We start from the raw sequence: 22,495 nt of genomic DNA, 5'->3' as shown, positions 1-22,495 counted from the left end.
AAAAGCCTTGGCTACCCCTTCCCTGCCCCCCATTCCTTTTTCTCCAGCCCAGCAGAAACTGTGTCTGCACTACTGGGATTCACAGAGATAACACTGCCGGTGCAGTCCCTTTTAAGTGTTGGTAAGCCATTAGAAGAAGCTGCCATCATCTCAGATCTTAATTTGTTTCAGTAGATAAACAGAAAAATGCTATCAGAGGAGATAGATCACTGAGTGCAGAAATTGCATGAAAAGAGTAATGCAAGTGCTGTCAGAAGTGCCAGAGCCTCTGATGAGATTCCTTGGGACTTGTCAATCTTAGTCTACCGACTTAACTTTCTCAGTGACATGGTTTTGCCTGGAGGCAGCTATAAACCATCAAAATATAACAGGATATCTTGGCATGACAGGGAGATCTCTGGGATCTAGGTCTCCCAAGGCTGTGACTGGCTTATGTAAGCTATTACCAAGTAGAAGCTCCAGTTTTGTAGTGATTTTTAATTGTTTGTTTGTTTTCTTTTTTTAAAAAAAGAAAAAGTTGCATGCTTTTTGCACACCAACAACTGCTCATGGAAGATAAGAAATTGCAGCAGCCAAAGCTTTAGATTTATTGCTGTGGTCAATTTCCTGTTATTTTTAATAGGATATGGCCCTTCCACTTCTAAACTAGTGAGCTGTATCAAAGGGACTGTATCTTGTTTCAAACCACTTGGGTCCTGAACACATGCTCATGCCCTGGTCTTGTGCTTCCTAAGCCACATTATATCTGGTTTAACTTTTTGTGTGTGTGTGTGTGTGTGTGTGTTCATGCACATGTTTCAGCTCCCTGTGACATGGATTTTTAGGAGCCTTTGCTTGGTTTGTTTTAAAGTTATATTATTTGAAAAGAATTTGTGTTGAGGTTTGCTCAGCACAGGCAGTGGAAAACAAGGCATTACCTGACTGTCAGGGCACCTCTGGCCCAGCGCTCTAGCCTGGGTCACTGCATGGGTCGGAAATTAGGGAATTCTTGGCTGGCTGCTGGGAGAGAGATTCAACCACTTTGCAGTGCCTGAGTGGCTGGAGCAGGGGGAGGAAATCTGGCTGGTAAACTTTTAGCAGATAAAATTTGGGTTAAAAAGCAAGGTTCTAACAGAGGGAAATTAGCGTCATGTATCATTATTTTCCCATGATTAATATTTGGATTCTTTTGGCTGTTTTCATTCAAACACATTTTGAATACTAAGTAGTCAAAATATCCCAATGGTCTCATGTGTGATTAAAAATAAGGAAACCGAAAATTAAGTGAGGTACTGATGAAGAACCACAGAGAACGTTAGAGGAGGAAAATCAGCTGGCCTGTAATTTATAAAGTCTTGGTAGGACTTTGAGATGAGAGTGTTAGTGCCCTGCCATGGGATCCAGCATAACTTGATGAAATTATGCAATGCAGTTGTAATTTGGCAAGCTAAATTAGTAATTGCAATTGTTCAGTGGCTATTTCTAGACTTTATAGTAAATTTCAAAACTGCCCTTTAAAAAAATTACTCTTTTGTTTTCAGTTGGACTGTCTACAGACATTTTGGTTTTTGCTGGGCTTGGGTAGTTACTTTGTCCTCAGTCAGTCTGTTTAGAATTGAGTGATACTAATGAGCAATGAAGTTAATTTCAGTTGTGTATACTTTAATGTTTTTATTAACCAAGATAATCAAGCTGCAAATCAGACTGAATGGGAGGTGCGTTTTTGACCAAATTTTTACCAAAGTTAAGGCCAGGAGGATAAATCTCTTGGGATTTAGCATTAGCAGCTTCTTGGTTTGGACAATGAATTTTTTGATTCCATCCTTAGAAAGTGATGAGTCCTGTCATACTTTTGACATCATGATAATCCAGTTATTTATTCTTTGTTCTGCATAGGATTCTTTTGCCTTCTGTTAATGATGTTGTCAACAAATAAACCCAAGCATTTAAGATCATCCCAAGGTTTTTTAACTTTATTTCTTATGGTATTTGTGATTGGTACAATCCTGTGGGGTGTTTCTATGAACAAGAGCTGGGGAGGCAAAATAAATATAGTTTTCAAGTCCAGATGACCTGGAAAGTTTAAATAGAATTCAGCAAGCCCTGAGGAGTGGTAAACTTGTCTGCTGCTTGTGGACAAGAGATAGAAATGCAAGGCAGGTTTCAATTCTGAAGATGAGATAGCAATTCTTGTTTTCATCGATCTTGTTAATAGTACCTTTAAGAATGAAAGCGTTTTAAAAATTGCATAATACAATCTGAAGGTATAGCTGAATTATAAAGCTTGTTCATAACTGAAACTAACCAGCTAAATCAGTTGCTAATTAGACAGTTTGTAATTCTGAGGAGCTGAATTTTGTTGATAGGAATAAATTTTGCTGGTGCTGGAGAGTAGTGACTTTTACTAAGGAGAGCACTGCTACCTTTACTGGCTGCTTGAGATAAATATAAGGGCCTCTTCACATCTTGGTTTTGGCATCAATTTTCCAGTGCTGAGACTCCATTTGTAAGGAGAATCTGGCCTTTTGCTCCAGAACCTCTAACATACAGGGGGTTTATCCATTTTTTCATTTTAGATGCTTGCCTTTGTTTACTGAGATCTCTTCATACAGAAGTAACGTGTGCTGTAGTGAACATAAATATTTTCCTTTAAAGGTTTTAATATATTTGTGATGTTGCCTAAAACTAAAGTAATAAATAAACTTTAAAATTTAAGCATGCATGATTTGTTTTTACAGTTAGAATGGGAAAGAATTTATATTTAGCATCTAAAATATTTTAAAACAGTGCATCTCCAAAGGTTTTCTGTAGCTTTATGTCAACAGAAAATGCATTCTCCACAGAAGCTTTTGTGCTGCCAGTTCTTATTTAAAAATAAACAAACAAAAATCTACTTTATTTCAGAAAACTCTTTACTAATAGTGTCCTGTGTTTCCTGGCTAGATCACTTGCTCAAGGAGGTCTGTGGCTGCTTATCGTGTTCCGGACCATCTATGTTTATATCCAGGTAGTTGTTTTGAGACCTTTGACTTTATTTAGGGCTGGAAAGCCAAACAAAAAACCAAAGCAAATTTCAATTGTCTCCCATTTTTTTGTTTGTTTGGGTTTTTTTTATTATTTTTATTCTGTATTCCCCTTGGGATGCTCATAATACAAAAATGCTGGATTTTACTCCTATGTTATGAAGGTGTGCTTGCATGCAATAAAATTATCTAGCTCTCTGCTTCAGATTCAAGATATGAAAATCTCCCAGTTAAGTTTCTGGAAGATTTCTGGCCAAATTCTGTAAACCAAAACCACAGCAACTTTGGGAAAAAATGCATATAAATTGCGTGCAGACGTTACAGTTTTTTTCATGGAGTCATAATCATGCCAATCTCAGTGCGTATTAACGTGACATAGGGCTTGAAAACGGCTGCAAAGTCTCTAAAGGCATTATCCTTCTCAAAGCTTTTCCATTTTAGAAAAATTAGCTTACCAAGCTGGCAATAAGATGTGATGGCTTTGACTCTAGTCAGCCCATTTCAGATGCAGAGCCCCCAGAAACCTTGTTTCCCTCGTGGGCACTTGCCCAGCTCAGTCCTTACTACCTTCTGCGCACATCATGTACTGTCATAGTTCCTTTCCGTGTAACTTGTAATAACTGTTTGTTTCTTACCATCTTTTTCCCCACTGCTGGAGCAGGAGAACTGTTTGTCTTTCTAAAATTAGATATCCATGGATACATATAATATTTTTCTCTGTTTAAACTTGGCAGTTTAAATTGCGCACGGAAAAGTAAAGTATGTTCCACTACAGGAAGCCTGCATGCTGTATTCTTCATTTACAGGAGAATAAAATGTTACATGGAATATTTCACTCTTTGTTCTGTAGAAGGAAAACAATACTTACAAAAGCTGGTTTATACTAATGCCTATAGCCAGACTCTTCCTTTGTTTTCATTATGCAGTATTAGGGTACCACCCTATGAAGGGAAGCTAACTATATACGGGATACAGCTAAGGCATGTAATTTTAATACCACTTGAGAGTTTTTATGTCATTTGTCTTGTTTCTCCAGCTGAAAGAGGGTGTTCAAACCTCCCAGCTGTGTGGACCATTCTTTAATGTAGGTCATCTTGCCTGAACATCTCTCTTCAGTTCTCAAGATCCCAGACAATCTGGTCTTGTTTGTCATTTCTTAAGACTCCACAGGTAGCTGTAGTAGTGGTAGGAAATGATGTAGTGTGCTATTATTTTTCTTGGCTATAGAAGTAGTTAATTTTGTTTTCTGGAACCCCTTAAGATATATGATTGTTCCAAGGAAAAGCAAAGTGAGAAATCAGGAGGCTATTTGATGTCTAGGGTGGCAGGCAGTCTTGATTCCCGAATAGGCTACTTCACCTTGTTAACTTTTTCAGACTACTGTAATATTTTTCTCGTCTGTACACAAATATATCATTCTCGCTTCTGTGAGGTACTAGATGACAGCAATATGCTAATGTGAACTTATTTTCATGGAGTGGTGTAATTGCTCTCTTCTGCTCTCTGAATAATAACACGCAGAAATGAATTAGCTTTACTCTTGAAAATGGGTAATAAGTAGTTATGTTGGACCTCTGTACTGAAGGAGCCAAAAGATAAATAGGGTTGTGGTGGTTTCTAGCTTTGTTTTTGATCAGTGGTATGAGTCACGGGGTTTTGTGCATTTTTCTGTTTAGAACACAAGTGAGAGTCGCTTTTTACTAGCTCTCTACAAAAAAAGGTAGATGAACTTTGGCTGCAGTGGGGGAAAAATGCAGTCTGAACAGTCAAAGGAGTTTAGGAGAAGAGCCTGGTCTTCTAAATTATGTATGTTACATGGGATTCATGCCACCCGCTGTTTTACTACCTCAGAACGCTTTTGAAACTTCTACAAATCAGCCCAATGCTGGAAAACTTTTTGCCCTTTCCTATCTGCACTGAAGAAATGTTTTCTCTATGTTCTTTGCTTATCTTTGCCAACCTTCATCCTTTTCCTGCCCACTCTCTCTCTCCTTCGTGTCAAAGTGATGGGGTTTTTACCACTGCAAACTAAATACTTGCTGTAACTTAGAAACCAAACTTTTTTTTTTTTTCTTTTCCTCCTGTAAGGCTGAATACTTTCATACGTCCTGGTAAGGAGAGGGTGCTATTTTAGTCTTACTAGCATGCAAAATGTTGTTTAGCTCAGTGATGTGAAGGATTCTGCAATATGAACTTGGTCTTGAGCTCAGTGATGTGAAGGATTCTGCAATATGAACTTGGTCTTGTGGCTCTACTAGCTTTAATTTCCATCGTGAAAACATGGTAGAAGATTTAGTGTTGCCCTTGTCACTGTCAGAAAATGTCTATCTGCAGTGCATGATCCTGCTGCCAGTTAAAGTGATTGGTTTACTTGATTGTTTAGAGATTGTAACAAATGATTTTGAAATTTGTCATGAGTAGCTGGCATCAGGATGCTACATCTCCTGAGCTGGCAAATACTTGATCCAGTAAGAGCTGAAGATACCTGCCACTTTTAATTTAAGAGTTGAATTCACTGCGGGTTATTTATGGTTTAGCTGGGTTACTGCTTTCAATAGCTGTGAACAGGTAACGCTGTGTCGTGCAGGAGCTGATTGTTCAGATGGGATAATGTGGTTAGAAAGAGGAACAAATCCTTTCAGAGCATGGCATTTAAGAGCCCCCAGTAACACTTGATTTGGAAATTAATGACGATTGTTTTCCTGTACTAGAACACCTGGTGGAGTAGGAGGTTCACAACAAGAAACAGGTTCTTGAACTGTTTCTTAGATTTTCTTTCTGTGACCTTTTGGGATTCCTTGTCAGTCTTCTATCTGTGAGAGTTTGTTGTTTGGTAGGTTTTGTTTTGTTTGGGTTTTTTTTACATACTAGCTTTTTTTCAAACTCCACTTTTTTTTTTTTCCTCCTTACACTTCCTTGATATAATTGTAATGTTTATGCTTGGATATTTTGCAGTATTCATTTTCCAATTGAATCCTAGGCTTTTTGATTCTAATAGTTTCATATTATTTTTGGCATAAATTGTAGTATTAAGGGCCAGCTATAATTAACTCTGACAAGTTTATATATCAAAGTTTAGAAAAGACACTGAAAAAATGTAGCAGCTTGATTTTGGGGCATGTAATCAATGGTTGCCAATGAAAACTGATGTTATGAAATCCCATAAGGATATGACCATATTCCATCAAATCTTCTTGGCTTGTGACTGAAGAGAAACACGAAGATATACAAGTAGTTATTTGAGCACATTTCATGTTTCTTGCTTCCAGAAACTTTATAAAAATAGCTGTGTACAATAACAATAAATTCATTATTCTTACAAGGATATCCTGAATTTGACATGCCAGTATATGACTTTGAACTTTAGTCTTAGAAATAGAGGTTGTTTTGAAGATAACCCTTCAGAAGGATTCTCCTATTTATGCTATGTGAATGCCTGTGTTATATTTAGGCACTGAAAATACTTTTGGACTGAGAGTCCTGTATTCTGCAGTGGTGGGGAGTGGCTGGGGAAGATATGAGCTATGCTTTCTTTCACAAGGGTACTTAAAACTTTTCCAGCAATCCTCATCCCTCTTAGAGTCAAGGCTGAACTCGGCAGCTTCCAGTCTCCCTCCCACAAGTGCAGATTATAAACCTTCCTTATGCTGGGGTGCTGGACAGTGGTTTGTACTGCAAACATAGCTTTTATTTACCTGAAAGAGAATACTTTAGATCTGTCATAATTGAGCTGGATACCTTTCCAAACCAAAGCAAGGCGCAATGTCATATCTTCATAATGTCTACTGTGTGGTAGGCTTCATTTCTTCTCTTTTTTTCATCTTAAGTAGATCCAGCATGAACTTGGACATGAAGAACTGAAGGTCTTGGGTCAGATTTCCTATTTTTATTGTAGTCTATCAGTATCAAGGGAGAAGAACAGGGCTGGTGTTATCTCTAAGCTGAATCACATTTCACAGTGATTGTCAACAAATTGCAGGAGTTTCTCATTCCTTACTCTGCATGGTCTTTATAATGGCTTTATCTGTCACTTCAGCCCCGGCATCACTTCTGTAAATAATTACCCTGTGACCCTTTGGTCCTTAGTAACTCTTTCAAAAGCACAGCTAATGATTTTATAAAAAAGGGAGACTGGTGAATTCTTGGCAAGTTTGTCTCAGAGCCTTGTCTCTGCAAATGAAAATTATGAACTTTAACAGTAATAAACAGCTTGGTGGAATTGCAGTGCACTGGGTGCTTGGCGGGTAGTACAGCAACTTACTGTTCCATGATAATAGTAATTTGTGTTATCACAGACTTGTCTTTGTGCTAAATTGTTGAATAAAATGCACACAGGTATCACATCTTGGTCTGCAGTTTGATTTCTGACTGGTTCTAGAAAGGCTGTAGTTGGAGACTTCTCCCACACTGTGCAGGTAGATTGATTTCACAGGAGTGGCGGCCACACTTAACAGCACTTCAGTAGGCACGGGTGTCTTCACAGCTGCCAAGGACAGATTTTACTTTCTTGTGTTTAATGTGAACAGTACATCTGTACGGCGTTGCCTAATCCTGCAGTAGAACTGGGGGTTATGAAATTTATTTTCCTTTTTCTTCAAAGTGGACATATATGTAAGGTTTCTTGCCATCCATCTCGTAGCTTGTGGGCTTGCTTTGCTAAATCATTTAGCTCCTTTAAGACACGAGTGTGATCTGTTGTCCATGTCTCACATTCCTCTGCAGCTTAATGTGATATCAGGCTTCAAGTTAAAGAAATTAAATGCTTCCAACTTGCTAACCAGAGACAGAATTACAGGAGGGGTTGTACCACATGGGCTTTCTCCACTCATTTTACGTTTGATCCTCTTTTCTTCTCTTGCTTCTCCCTGCATTGCAGTTAATGCTGAGTGTAAATGTTAGGGATACCTCGTCTCTTTAGAATTCTGCTAGTCCAATTATATGATACCAAACAAGAGAACATAATACCTACAAAGAGATTGTTTAACCATTTTTTTATTTTACTCCACCTTCTTCTGTTCTGGTCTTTAGGTTTTGTACTTACAAGAAAATAAACTCACGTAGTCTATATATAAATAATTTTATTTGCCTGCATTCAGTAGCACTTCAATGGCCACTACAGTGGATCAAAGGCCTAGTTGTGCCACTTTGATATGCACATACAATAAATGCATCTACCTACCTGAGATCACACAGAGGATGTTTGGATTTTGTGCAAGTTGCATTTAGATTTAGGCTTCTTTAATAAATTGTGCAATTTAAATTTGGAATAACCTTACCGTTTTTCACATGAGAATTAAAAGTCAGACTAACTTCTCTGTGTGACATCTAAATTGCTTGTGAAGAACAGCAAAATAAGAAAACGTTAATGTTAGATGTTAATGTTTGTCTCCATTTTAATCTACAAAATCTATTTTGGGAGCTAGGGATGGTCACAAGCTTGCAAGCCAGTTTTGGCCTTTGTTGCTCCACTCATATGCTAGAACGTTAACATAAAAATGGATTAATCTGAGCAAGGAATAAAGCTGTTTTATTTTAAAGAATAATTTCTTTTCAGCTCATGACTGAGTAAAATTTTCTGCAAAGCATTTTTTCCTCCTGAAGTGTTACAAAGCAACTACTTTCTCTAATAGGGTCAGCTAACAAGAATTAGTCTGTAATCTCATTAAAAGCTGATAACCTCAAGTATGATTCCAAATAAAGCTATCATCATATGTATATGGTATTTTGTTCAGACTTAGGGGAGAAGGTAGTAAATCATTTTTTGAAGTGCTATTATGAAAGCTGAGCAAAGAATGGCGTGCCATAGTTTGTAGAATTTATTACAGTGGTCTTGTGTATTAAGCTGCAACTTGCATTTTGCACTCCAAAACTAATACAGTTTTACTAGCATTCAGTGTAAAGCTGTTCTCTTGAGTAGAATTAATGACAAATAACATGTTAGAGGAAGTAAGCAGCCAATCTACACTTATCTATTATAGTACTGTTATAACTAAAAAGGAAAAATTACACTTTTGCACAATGAAGCAATATGGAATTAAAGTTTGTGCAATTCCTTACTCTGTCAATGCAATTAGCATCACTTATTGGAATGCTGTGGAAGTAAATTCCTAATTTCTCTCCCAAGCTCTTCTGAAAGCTTTTGAAAAACATACTAGCGTTGAAGGATTTATATTGACTGCTTGAGTGGTTATTTGAGGTGTCAGAGTTTCCCTGTTAAAAATTATTAGATAAAAAATATGACATCTGCTGCTAATAATAACTCAGTTCCTGTGTGCTATCCCACTCTGTTACACCCAGGTAATTGTTTTCAAATCTTCTTTATCAATACGATCTGCAACACAGATGAAGGAAGAACACAGAGGGCTGCTCAGAGAGGGGTCCTTTTGTAGCCTTGTAATTCCAAGACACTGGTCAAAGAAGTCAGTCACTTCAAAGGCAGCCCCCCCTTCCCCCCCCTCCTTTAGCCATAAATCTTACTTCTAAGTATTTTGACTGTTTCAGGCTAGCGTTTAAGCCCACACAGTGGGCACTGGAAAATAAGCCTTTAATACAGAAAGAAAAGTACCATTAGATCATTTCCGGCAGCTATTCTGTATTTCAGATGAGGTGTTTTGCTGTCGGAACAAATGCAGTTATTCATAGACTGTGGCTGCGTGATTTACATCAAGGGCTATATTCAGTAAAGATAACAGATTTACTTTATTCATGCATGTGCCCACAATATAATCCTCCTTTGATAGAACTTGGAGGAATTTTTTCAGCATTTTGTAGCATCGATGTTTTAATACACTGAGTAGTGGAGAAGCTTTTTTCCACACAAGTTCAAAAGTTCATGTTATGATCTTATATGAAATATAAATTTATGTAACTAAACGTGCCTGGTTGTGGGTTAGCATGTACACTGTGCATGCATTTTTAATCTTATTTTTCCTTTCTCACTCCCTCTCCTCCCTTTCTCCTCTACCTCATCACACTTGACTCTTGTTGCTTATCTGCAGCCACACATCCTTTATTGCATTATCCTGGTTCAGTATCTAATACCTGAATGGGATTCATTGAGCCTCTCCTGGGAAGTAGACTATTGCTCTAAACTTGAAGAAACTGGCCAAAGTTTTATTCGTACTGTAACCCTGCAGGTATAAGTCTTGCTTCACTTGGCCCTCCTGGTTACTGACATCAGTAGGGACAGTGCTGGATCTCATTCCCGTAAGGAAAAGGGCAGATTTGCAGTTTGGAGGGTCCACCACACTGTTTATGTTTGATTTGTTGCAAGTTGAGTACTTCTTGCTGATCTTTCCCCTCTCCCTCAACGGTACATGTGATTCTTTGGCTTTTACAAGACGTGTTTTTATAAGAAAACATTTTCTTTCCTGCTGAGCCAAGGAATCCCAACATGTTGGAACGTCCTTACATTAAAAAGGTACTTTTTTGACTTTTGCTGTCTTTAGAATTAGTGTGATGCGTTTTGGAAGTCTGTAGTTTTAATCCAAGTTTTTCCAGCTTCTGCTCATTTTAAAGACTTTATAATCCTCCAACTATAAATGTTAAAGGGAGCAAAGGAGAATGGGAAGTACAGAAGCATGACCACTGTCTGAGTAGAACTTGTAGAAACTCTGTTGTGTAAGCCATATTAAAATCAGAAGATGATCAGGAGCAGAATTATCACACCTTTATTAAGTGTGTAGGACCATATTTTGCCAGGGTAACACACCTTCCCAGCAGGGTCTGGTCTCAGCTGAGAGCAGCACTGCATGAACACAGGCAAGCAGCGCCCAGTCTTCGTCGGACGCTGGAGTGGTGGTACCCATGTAACAAGGTGCAGGCAGATCCTGCAGTCTGCCAAGCGTTGTGGCTATTTGCTTCTTAATCTCCAAGTGCTCTTTTGTCACTGTCCTGTTGCAGAATCCCAATTCAGAAGTGAAACTGCAGCCAGCTCTAGAGAGTAGGTATCTTTTCATTAAAGCAGGAAAGGTGATGTTTAAACTTTTTTGTCTTTATTTTTAACAAACTTTTAATTGCATCATTTGAAATTTTAGAATTTCAGAATTCAGAAATTTAGAATTTCAGAATTCAGAAGTTTAGAATCCACTGGCACCAGTTTGTGCTAGTGGATGTGTAACTAGTGTGAATGCACTGAGGTGTATAATTTTACTCTGTATCTGATACTTGCCTCTATTAAAGTTTTTGCTTCTGCTCTTCATGTTATCCTGTGTTTAGAACTTTTATTTTAGCTTTACTTATGTCTTTGCAACATGAGAGAATAATGAAAAAATGCTGTAAGAAGTTTTTATGTGGTTTTTACTAAGTATATCCTTCACAGGTTTTGTAATGTTTTTTTCATGCCTATTAATCACATTTAGCAGGAAATGTAATCTCTTAAAATTGCTATAGCTCCAGCAAGTCTGAAGGAGTTGAAAACCTTTCACAAAGGTGACTAACTGAAAGGAAAAGGTGCCAATGCTATGTTGCTACTGATTGTAGCCAGTGGGGTAGAATAGGGACAGAAAGCGAAGAATCCTGTCAGATCTTCTGAGAGGTTTTAAGTCACTTGAATATGATTTATTTTAAGTAGTTGACCCTTACAATAATGGTTTGTTTTTCCTGATGCTTGATTGCTAGGAAGGGTTTAGTGAAAAATTAGGATGCAGGATCCTGTGCCTTTGGTGCCTTTTCTGAAGGGTGGCACTTAAAGAACTGTTGTAGTACCACTTCTGAAAGAAGGATGTGCCAAAACACCAAAATGCTGGTCTTGCTTCTTTTCTTCTGAATGGTTTCTCCATGTAGAAGACATAACCCATCTAGATTTTGCAATATTAACTTCTCTTATAGACATTCAATTACAGAATAATTTGATTTATTTTGGAAAAAAAAGTGTGATTTGAATCAACTGGTTATTTCAGAAAAGCAATTTTTATTCTAACATAGCTTTGTCATACAGGAAGAATGGAAGTGTGTTCTGGGGATTTCCTTTGCCTGCTGAGGCCAGGAGCCTTCCTTGGGCTGTGATTTCACAAACTGCTCAGCTGACTTGACTGCTGTCAATTAAGGCAGGATTGCTCTTCTTCCTTCTCTGAGTTGTGTGATTCTGCTTTCTTCCCTTTGCCGAGCAAGCTACTCATGCTGGCCTCCACCATGAGCCATTTAAACTCACTAACCAAGCTGAAAAGGAGCCTGTTCTTTCACCGAGTTAGGGAGATGAAGTGGCTCAACCAGGAAGACGTCCCAGCAGATTTCCAGAACTGGTGTAAGACAAGCTGTAGCGATGTGCTCTGGAATTGAGGGGTGGGGGTGGGGGTGGTGGGAAGAAAGCAGGACATCCCTTCCATTCCTGGCAGTAATGAGCTCTTAGATGAGACTGCCTCAGGTACAAAACCACATCCTTGGACAGATGCCATCCAGGCACTGATCACTCTTGGCTGTGTCTAATTTGAGGTCTTGCAATAGCATAGCCAAGGTGTGAGAAGGTCATAAATGGTTAACTGTTGTACTCTGGGACCAAAACCGGAGAGGTGGGGCTGCTGCAGACAGCTGGCATTGACAGATGGGCAGCATATCCTACTCAGGAAGGAGACTACTGGGGTCTGGCATTTTGTTTTGTTTTTTTAACTGTAGAACACAAAGTTCTACAAGGTGGACAGGTGAGTGATTAAAAACTCCAGCTTCACTACTGATATTCTTAAAACTGATTGCAATGGCAACCCAAGCATCAGTTAGATAAGTTACTTCATGCAAATGTGACTCCTATCTTGAATGCTTACACTAACTCAGAAAGAGCCCTTTATCAGTAGTTGCATTAGAAAGACTTGGATTGTTGAGAGTATTCTGGAGTGATGAGTAGGGAAGTAATGGATAAGGTGCTAATTTACAGTTTGGGAAGTTCACATGTTTTCTGTGGTAGAGACTGTTTGTTGGACACTGACTTAGTGAGATTCACAAAAACACTTGGTACTTGTGGACCTTGACGGAGAAGAGTAATCAGGTGTCTGCCTGGCAAATTTGTACCCACAAAGCTCCATAGTTCTGTGGGTGCACGAGAAAAGTGTTTTTACAGAAAAAGTGGTGCTTTAGCAGAGGAGGAGGGAATAATAAAATCCACACCTACTAACATTTATGCACTTCAGAGTCAATGAGTACATACTCTTTCATGTATTGCAACAAAAGAGAGGAAAGGGTAGAATTTTAACAGGTCTGAATTTGAGTGATTCCTTTGATTTTATTTTAACTTCTCTAGGCGTTTTATTTGGACTGCCGAAAGCAGAATCTAATCCAAGTTGGACACAGTGAAAACAAGCGATAACAGGTTAAAAAGAAATAAATCTGTTACAGCAAAGATGGATCTGATGGAAAATGAAAATTTTCCTGGGAAGGGAAAGCTGTGATGGAATTGGGAAAGTAGAAATGCTGACAGAGATTATCTTTGATCTTTGGCTACTCTGTATTGGTGTCTGATGATGCACAGTGATAGTAATAGTAGCAGTTGTCTTCTTCTTTGAATGTCCTAGAGTCCTTGGCATCTATCGATGCAGACAGGTATGGGATCTCTAGATGCTTAGAGACTTTAAAAGTTCTGCATAGGATGTTGTAATAGTTATAAAAATGAAACGAAAGTACTATTTGACTCTTTCAAGAATGTAGAGGTGAGAATGTTATCAGTTTTATTACTGTTTGGATTAGGGTAATACTTAAAGCCCCCCCAAGAATTTTTAAAGATTTAAATGCCTGAGGATGAGGCCCATGTCTTGTCAGGGACTGTATAAACAAATAGTTGAAAACAGTAGCCTTGCAGCAGAAGGATTATATCATGTAAGAGTTAAAGCCCCCTTTCATCTGTCCGGAGATGAATTTGACTCCTGAGAGTTTATCAGGCTTTATGGGAATTCCACCCATAGCTGGGTGGGATACAGACACCTTGTTAGGTACAGAAATACTCTTTGCCTTGCTCTACCTGCATGAAACTCTCACATGAGAGCAATCGAGGGAGATAAAGCTATTTCACAGGGAGAGATTTCCTCCCTAGACAGAACTCAACTAGATGGAGATGGATTGTGCCAGACATCCTGTCTCTCGTACACTATTTTTATTCTTCCCTAAATCTGTAGGCTAGCACACCACTTGCAGCTTACATCAAATGCTGCGGTCTCACGCCCAGCCCAGGGTTACATACTTCTGTTAGGTGTGCTGCTGCTCCTGCAGTGCTAGGAATGCTGGAGGGGTGCCACGCGCTGTTGGTAAATACAGGCTGCAGTTTGACAGTAATTGCTTTCTTCCTGGAGTTTCAGAAATTACGTACAAAAGCAAATGAAGTGAGAGAAAGCATTCTGTTTTAAGTGCATTTCACATCAAATGCTATTTATTTTTTTTAATGCTCCTTTCAATGTGGTACAGTTAAATATATGAAGTCTGTAACAGGGGAGCAAGTCATGTACTTGGAAGCGTCCTGAGAGTTGTCTTGGCCTTAATAATTTATAAGCTTTTCTTCTGTTCTGGCATTTGAATAAATTTAAGGAGGCAGGAGAATGCCTTGTGACTGGAGCAGTGCCTTCACCACACAAAGCAGCTCCTGCCGTATGGCCTCTTCCTCATGAAACACCTAGCAGCTTCCCTTGCTACAATCGGTCTGTCTTCTAAAACTGCGAACAGAAAAACTGGCCAGGCCCAGCTGACTTTGGGAGAACGAAGGAAGAGTTCTTCATACTTCTGGCTTATTTTGGTTTTAGGTTTGGAGAAGGTATCAAATATTTATCTGCTTTGCATGTACTAGTGGTTTGACCTGGTTTTACTGTAATGTCTCATAAAGAAAAAAAATACTGTTTTGGAAAGTCACAGATTTCTATCTGCATTGGATAATTTAAACCCATGGGGAGATTTCATATTTTATACAGAAACTGACCAAGTTTTCTTAAAAATTAGAAGCAATTCTGCCTTGTGTGTCACAGTGTGAATCTGACCTAGTCCTTCATGCAGAACTGGCCAGTGGAGAAGGTTGGTTGCTAATAGGTAGGGCTACTGTTCCAGGTCACGATTAGCCTTTTTCCCCCTAAACCATTAGAGCTGTGCCGTCTGCAGCTTGAAGGTGTTTCAGTTTGGTGCCTAGCACTGTGCTTGGCAGATATTCTTGGTTATATGAGATAGGTGTTTTTTCCTACCTTTGTGGATATGAATAAATAGTATTCTGTTGCTGAACGATGGGGGAGGTGGTACCTCTCGAAACCTCTTGTTGTACAAGGTAGTATTTCTTTCAAGAATACTGTATGATTTCTCCTCTCACCCTTTGCAAGATGCAGTGGTGTTGCAGGGGAATCAAATACCACTGGCGAGATCATACATGCGTATCTGCTGCCTTTGCACAGGCAGTATGCTGATAAGGCTTCCACGCAAAGTAGAGAGTGAGATAAGTAAGAATGTTTTGGGCTGAGACATAGACGGTTTATATCAGGCTCCATCTTTAAGCTGCTTTCTAGTGAAAGCTGTTGAGGGAACTTACGTTGTGCTTGGCATGAGATTGTGGGTTAAAGGTTTAGTTTTATTCTGTGTCAAATCTTTTTTCATTCTTTAGTCTCTTTTGCCACTTTTGGTCTTCCCCTTCCGCAGCCCGTGACTTTATCCACATGGCTTTTTCAAGTAAATAACATAAGAAGTAGGATTCCAATGTCTATGATAACAAAGTGGCTGGCTTGTTTTTTTCTTGCTGTTTTTTTTTCTGCTGAAACAGGGGAATATTAAACTTTACCAAGAATCCACTAAGATATTGTATCTCTTCGTCTTCATGCTGATGAAACTGCCTTTAGGATAAACGCTTTTTCAAAAAGCTGTTTTGATTTTAATTTTTTTACACAGTATTCTTCATCAAACTGTTTCAGAAGAAATATTTTGTAGAACAGTTTACATCTCAGGTGAGCATGCACTGAAGAGAGTTGAAGATTTAAAATGTGGGGAATTTATGTTGTCTTTTCTGGCCCTGAGTGCCCCTGTGTGCCTTAATGGCCCTGACCAGCATCACCTGGGGATTCCACCCCACCTTCTGCCCACAGGTCTGGAACCTTCAGTTCAGATCACCCTGAGGATGTCAGTCTTTGTCTGAGCCATGTGGTTGGTGGTCTCTAGCTCTGTCTCTTGCTGTTGGAGCCCCCAGCCTGGGCTCCCAGGGTGGCTTTTGGACCTGGTTCAATGCCAGCCATGCCTGGGGCTGCCAATGAACATGTTTGCAGCACCCAGCTCTGCTCATCTGGCTCGTCCCCTACAGGACTGTGCTACAGTGGGTGAGGACACTGGGTCACCCTCCGCTCCCAGCTCATCCCCCCTTGCAGGGCAGCCCTGCTCCTGCTTTTACCTGGCAATGCCTGTACCTTTGTACAGCACTGCATCAGCACGCTCCTGTGTCAGGCTATTACTTTCTGAGATACTTGAGAGCTTACTGCCATCTTTTTGTTTTTCAAGGGGACCCTATTTCAACTTTTGATTTTGAGGTTTCACTTTTGAATTGCTATTCATATCAGATATTAGTGATGGCTTACTTTATAGATGAGTGGTTAGATGAGCAGGTAACTTGCTTGTGCTTCTGCAAAACCCTTTTTTTCCCCCTTTGGTTTCTGGGAAGTGGTTGAGGGACATTATTTTTTGTTTGTTTGTTTTATGTGCCTTCAAAATATGTACTGTAAACAAAGGGAGTTTCCATTTAGCAGAATGTTTAAATTCCCAACCATATGCTCTAACTAAAAACCTTGTTTAATTCGGTATGCTTGTTAAATTTTCGGAAAGAGCAATTGATATATAAATTTGAAGTATGGCAGGGGAGAGGGGAAGGAAGAATCCAAAATAATTGAAACATGGACCAAAAAGAAAGAAAGGAAAAATACCCAGTTTGGAAAGAGTTCAGACTAATTTCTTTTCAGAAAAGTAAATCCTTAAATGGAAGATGGCAGTATAAAAGTTGTCATGTCTGTCTCTCTCACATCTTAGATACTCTTAAAAGAAATCCTTGTTTAGAATTAGAGTAAGTTCATGGTTATCTGATGAGCTGTTTATAGGCTTGCTTTACTTCCACTGTTTTTATTTTAAGTGGAAGTGTGTGTTAGAGGAGGGGAGTGTTGTTGAATACTTGCATAGTTGGGTTAACTTGGTTAGGGACTTTGTTACTCCTTGGCAACCCTTTAACCAGGAAAGGAGATCCTGTAATGTAATAATCCTTTGTATGGAAGACCAAAACCCTTCTGTCTGTCATACTCGTCTTTCTTTTTCAGTCACCTATGAAATAATTGTGAGTAAAAATGGTTGTTCCTGATGGTTTTAAGACTGCAGAAACGTAAAGAACTTTGTTTGCTTTAGGAATCTCTAAGTGACCAGAGCCTTTGAGATCTTAGAAAGCTTACCAGAAAACCCAAGTGGAAAGTTGGTCAAACATCCAGAAAATGTGTAAATGGGAAAGTTAGACATGTGCACTGAATTGAGAATTAATAGTTATTACAGGCTGGGCCAATCAGAGCCATTTTAAGCTGTCCCAGCCTTGCCATCCCAATTCATTCTTTAATGGGAAACTAATTTAAGCGTGACATTTCATGTGAAAGAGCTGTCTTCAGGCACTGATGTATGTATGTCTCATAGATGGGAACATAGTTTCTTAAATGTCATTATTTCTGTATCTCTGGTTCTTCTGTCTACTTTGTATTTTGGCTTAACTGTTGCATGTGTCCCTGATAAATTTTAGGAGTGGTAATTAGAAACAATATTTAGAATATGTGTTCTCTTTCTCCCAGTTGATGTTATCCTGGTTTCTGACAGCTGTGTTCCTGCAGTTACTCATTCCACCTGAAAGGGTGAAATGCACAATTGCTTTGGAGCTGGAAGTGAGCAAAACGTCAGGGATTGCCTCAGAGGAACAGTATCTGAAATGGCTTGGATGCTTCTTGCCTTTCACATGCATACTTTAGGTTTGATTTTTTTCAGAGGTGCTGAGCCCTGCATTTCCTGCTGACTGTACCCAGCCTTTCTTCTTTCAAAATCACACCTCTTTTAAATGCCTCTATTCCTTAGCTTTTTAAGCTAGCTTTCAAAGCTGGCCTGAGGGCACCAAAACTTAACTTGAAGATTATGTTATAGACCCCTGTGGTGGGGGTAATGGTGGGAGAGTTAGCACCTCTGGATGCGTGCCCTGTAGAGTTGCTGTTTTTACTGAGCTTCTCAAAGAAGGGTTTTGCAATTAAATCCGTGCTTTAAATTCAGCGCCAAAATAGAATTCTGAAAGATTTGTTGTATGAGGTCTCCTTTTGGGAGATGTAGTAAGTGCCTGGCAGTCCTGTGTGTGGAGATTTTTTTTTTTTTTTTTATGGTTTTAAATGTGACTTTTCCTTTAAGCTTTTTTTCTTTTCCACTGATCTTTAGGAACATCTTATTTCACACTTAACTCTACTTATTTGTATGTATTTTGCAGGAATCCCTTGAAGCTCGCTCTGGGAATGGACAGCTACCTCCATTTCTGGAGGACAGCAGTGCCAATTGAAGAAGCCTTCAAGGCAAGTCAAGTGTGCTGAGAACTCTTGGTGGAAGAATAGGGGAAGGGGTGACCTTCCAGGCCAACAGCCATGCCTTTCGGGCTGAAACTGCGACGGACCAGACGCTACAATGTCTTGAGCAAGAACTGCTTTGTGACAAGGATCCGTCTGCTGGACAGCAATGTGATAGAGTGCACCCTGTCCGTGGAAAGCACAGGGCAGGAGTGCTTGGAAGCTGTCGCTCAGAGGCTTGAATTACGTGAGGTAAGAGTAACCCAGTAAAGACCATCTGTCACTGTATAATTTGACACATTTTTAGCTCAGGCAGTCTGTTAGTTTGAATCATGTTATTCTCAGAGCTGGCCAGATATGATCAGCAGCTGGAGCTTGGACAAACATTCTGGTTGTGTGAAAACTGAAGGCAGAAAGGCACTCAGGGCTTTGTGCTGTTGCTCATTCATCACAGCTTTGAGAGATCTTTGTAATATGAAAGTGAGGCTTCTTCGTTTCTTAGAATGCGATGGGTGTTACTTTCTGAACTGGGATGCCAAGGCCCAAGTTACAGTAACTTTCATCTGAATGTAAATGTGGTTTCACAAACAGTGCTGGTTGAATTATGCCAGTGGGAAGGAGACCACTGGCTTTTAAATATCTATTTTCATATAAATATATTCTTGTTACTGACATACTGAAATAGGCAACATTTGTTACTAGCAGGAGCAACTAGTAACAGTTTGAGGATGGTGGGGTTTTTTTTTCTTTAGTTTAACTGAAATATTTCACATCTGAAACTCTGAAAGGCTCCTTTTACATTACTAATGCTTCTGAAGAGGCTGAAGAAAACCCAGTCTTACTGAAGACTGAAATCCTTTATTTTCTACTTATTGCTGTAGAGTTCAGTTTTTAGTTTTAGTGTTGAGGCCTTTTTAGAAATATCTCTCCAATGTGCACGGCACAAATGAACTGTCTTTTTTTACTTACCTTTTGTGGACCCCTGACATATATCCTGCATGCTTGTAGGCTTTTGCAAATCACAAGTTGAAAACCATTGCCTGGAAGTTGCTGCATTGTCATCTTGACAGTCCTGTCTGATGCTTTCTGTAAGCACAGCTGGGAAATCTAATTATTGTGCAGTGTCTTACACTTGTTGGTCCACAGCCCTTTGTAATGGTGGCAGCTGGAAGGTAGCATACGAATAACTGCTGCAGATGAAAACTAAACAAAAACTCCTGTTTGTGCATCAGTAATGATAAGAAGAGAAGAATCTCGCTCTGTGTGTGTGCAGAATAGGCAGGAGAATGTGCAGGCAGGAACAGAGTGGAGCGTCAGAATATTGTGTAGTGATTTTTTTCTTACTTGGGATTTTTTTCATTTGGATTTTGGTAGAATCATTTCACCCCTCCCCTTCTAATTGCTGCTTTTTTTTTCTTTTCCTCTTTCTGTTGGTGATGCTTTAGGGTGCCTTTACAGAGAGGTCAGGTCCTTCCCTTTCCTTCCAGTGCAGAAAGGAGTGAAATTAATGAAGTGATTCTCCTCATATTCCTTATCTAGTTGGTGAAGCAGAAGTCTGTGGCCTAATCATTCTGTCCAGAGCTCCACCTGTGTTTGTGAACAATAGCTCTGTTAGCGGGCTAGCATTCTTTCCCACAAAAAATTCTGTGATTTCAGAACATGTTTTGTTCTATTTTGGAACAAAGCCTGAAGTTTCAAAATTTTCCAGAGAAAAGAGATGGGACAGTAGAGTAGCAAAGGAAGTTGTTTTGGTCAGTGTTCAATTTCATGGGGGTTTTCTGTTGCTTTGGTGTTTTTTCATTTTCAAAATTGTGTCATGCAAAAAGAAATATGTCAGCACAAAAGGTTTGTGTTTCAAGATGAAAAAATATTTTAACAACACAGAAGAGAATGCTTTGATGTTGTTGGAACAGTTTCCCCTTCTTTCATCACCCTCCCCACTTTTTTTTTCTAAACAAAGTTTTGGCAACATTGAACCAATTTTGTAAAGTTCAGATTTCAACAGTACAGCATTTTTTGACAGAGGTGGTTGTTTGGTGTTTTTTGTTTTGTTTTCTTTAAATCTCTTTTTCTGATTGATTCTGGTAGCATCCATTGTTGCTTTAAATGTTTAGGAGAGAAGAGAATTACTAACCTCTTTCAGCTTAAGGAGGTTTCCCTGTACCCTCCTCTGCTTCTTTCATGAGGAATATTTGGAGCTAGTGAGCTTACAGGTGCCTGACGCTGGGTGCTGTCTTTTCCCTCAGACCCCAAATTAATTTCTTTTCCTGCCCCTCTAGTCTTCCTGCCATGGTTTTTAGGGAGCTTTGTAGGATACAAAGCTGATGCAGTCATTTGGTGACTGTCCCCTTCCCTCTTTAGGCCTGCTATCATGTTTGAATTTGCTGGCCAATCAAATTCTACAGAAGGATCAAAAATACTTTGACAAAGCTCAAATTTCTACAAGTTTGTGCAATTGGATAGGTGAGTAGAAGAGAAAAGCCCATTAAGTGTACCAAGGAGAAAATCCTTGCAAGTGTCCGTATTGGAGAGACCTTTTAAATTCCCCAAATGCAGCAGAAACTTCAGGCAGAATATGCTTTTCTTAGAAATCCTGATCAACAAACTGATGTAAAAGTAAGGAAGACACCAAGCTTTGTTAAATCCCATGCTCACAAAACAGTGCTAAAGTCCTGTTTGTCTCCTCCGTGTGGTCTCAGGTAAGGATATGTATTCTTCTAAAGGTAAAAATCAGGTTTTGTTTGATACTTTAGTTTGGTCTTATGTTTAAATAAGTCCCAGGTGTATCCCAACTTATACCTTCATGTCAGGAACGCATCCACATTTCACTCAAGCTGATTTCTTAGAAATAAACAAAAAACTGTCCAACCCCTCCCCTGCTCCCCCATCTGAAAAGCAAAACTGCTTGAGATTACTGTATGTATTGTTGTGAGGGACTGTCAATCATTATACCACACATGACTGAAAAACCAGTATCTAATGGATTATGCATATTTCCATTTGATCTCTGGGGAATGCAGCTCCCTCCCTGACTGAGTCAGGGTTCAGGAATAGGTCAGTAGAAAGTGTAGCCATGTAACTACTGTAAAATCTGGGTTTATCCTTTTCAGCAAAGCTCCTGACAAAGCATCAGGTCTTCTAGTTGAACAGTTTGACTGATTCCAATAAAATGAGCTCTTATGCCAACATTATCTAAAAAGTGAAGATGAGAAGAGGGAAAGAGAGGAAAGACAAAAGTCAGAAATGTAATTTTATAATCTTTTATATATATGTGCACCGATTATAAAAAGGATTTTTTTTCCCAGTAGAATGGCATTTTTCCCTTCAAGTGAGACTAAGTGAACCTTCTTGAAATAGTAATCTGTACAAATCTGTTGTGAAATTTCATGTCTCTTCCTCCGTTTTGTTCTCCTTAATTCATGTTACAAAACAATAAAACATTTAAAGATGGAATGTTCTGATGTATTGTAAAAGGGAGGGGGAGGCCAAGAAGGCCCTTTTCTACCAAAATTACTATTTTAAGCTAAATTTCACAGTAGTACTGCCAGCACTACAACACTGCAAATCCCAAACCAAAGCAGGAGGACACCGAGTGTTGAGTAGGAGTGGCCGTTTGCTGCCATTGTGACCTTTTCTTTGTGCCCTGGAAGGTGTCGGCTCCTCACAGGGCATGACTGAAAACCTGTGTTCAGCAGCCAGGTTGCCTCGAAGTCTGGCTTGGTTTGAGTTGTCTTGCCAGTGAAGCTGGGATGGGGTTCGGGCAGTGCTTGGACAAGAGACCTTCTAGGAACAACTAGCTGCCGTAAATGGTGCCTTCCCCTCTCTGAGTGCCCTGGGATAGCAGGGCTTAATGCTTTTTGCCCGGAGGAGCTGGAACTCTGCCTCTTTCTCAAGGATAAATATTTAGTTGGCTGGTTAACCAGGTGCTTTAATAAACACTGATCCTGTCTCATTGGATCCTTTTGAATGAAATTTGCTGTTTTAGTAAGTGTC

The 22,495-nt window shown here is 39.4% G+C and overlaps 1 protein-coding gene across 1 annotated transcript in view; it reads left to right on the top strand.

The window, feature by feature from the left end:
- Nucleotides 1-22,495, top strand: part of PTPN14 (protein tyrosine phosphatase non-receptor type 14) — a 121,428-nt gene that overhangs the window by 23,105 nt on the left and 75,828 nt on the right. Inside the window, exon 2 of the mRNA XM_040611712.1 lies at nucleotides 18,430-18,754. Within this exon, the coding sequence (XP_040467646.1) occupies nucleotides 18,581-18,754 (174 nt within the window). The 5' untranslated portion in view covers nucleotides 18,430-18,580. The remainder of the gene's footprint in view (nucleotides 1-18,429; nucleotides 18,755-22,495) is intronic.

Source organism: Falco naumanni, chromosome 12 (genome assembly GCF_017639655.2).
Source record: "Falco naumanni isolate bFalNau1 chromosome 12, bFalNau1.pat, whole genome shotgun sequence".
Taxonomy (NCBI): domain Eukaryota; kingdom Metazoa; phylum Chordata; class Aves; order Falconiformes; family Falconidae; genus Falco; species Falco naumanni.
The sequence above is the reverse complement of the archived record's forward strand: the minus strand, read 5'-3'. Positions and strand labels throughout refer to the sequence as shown.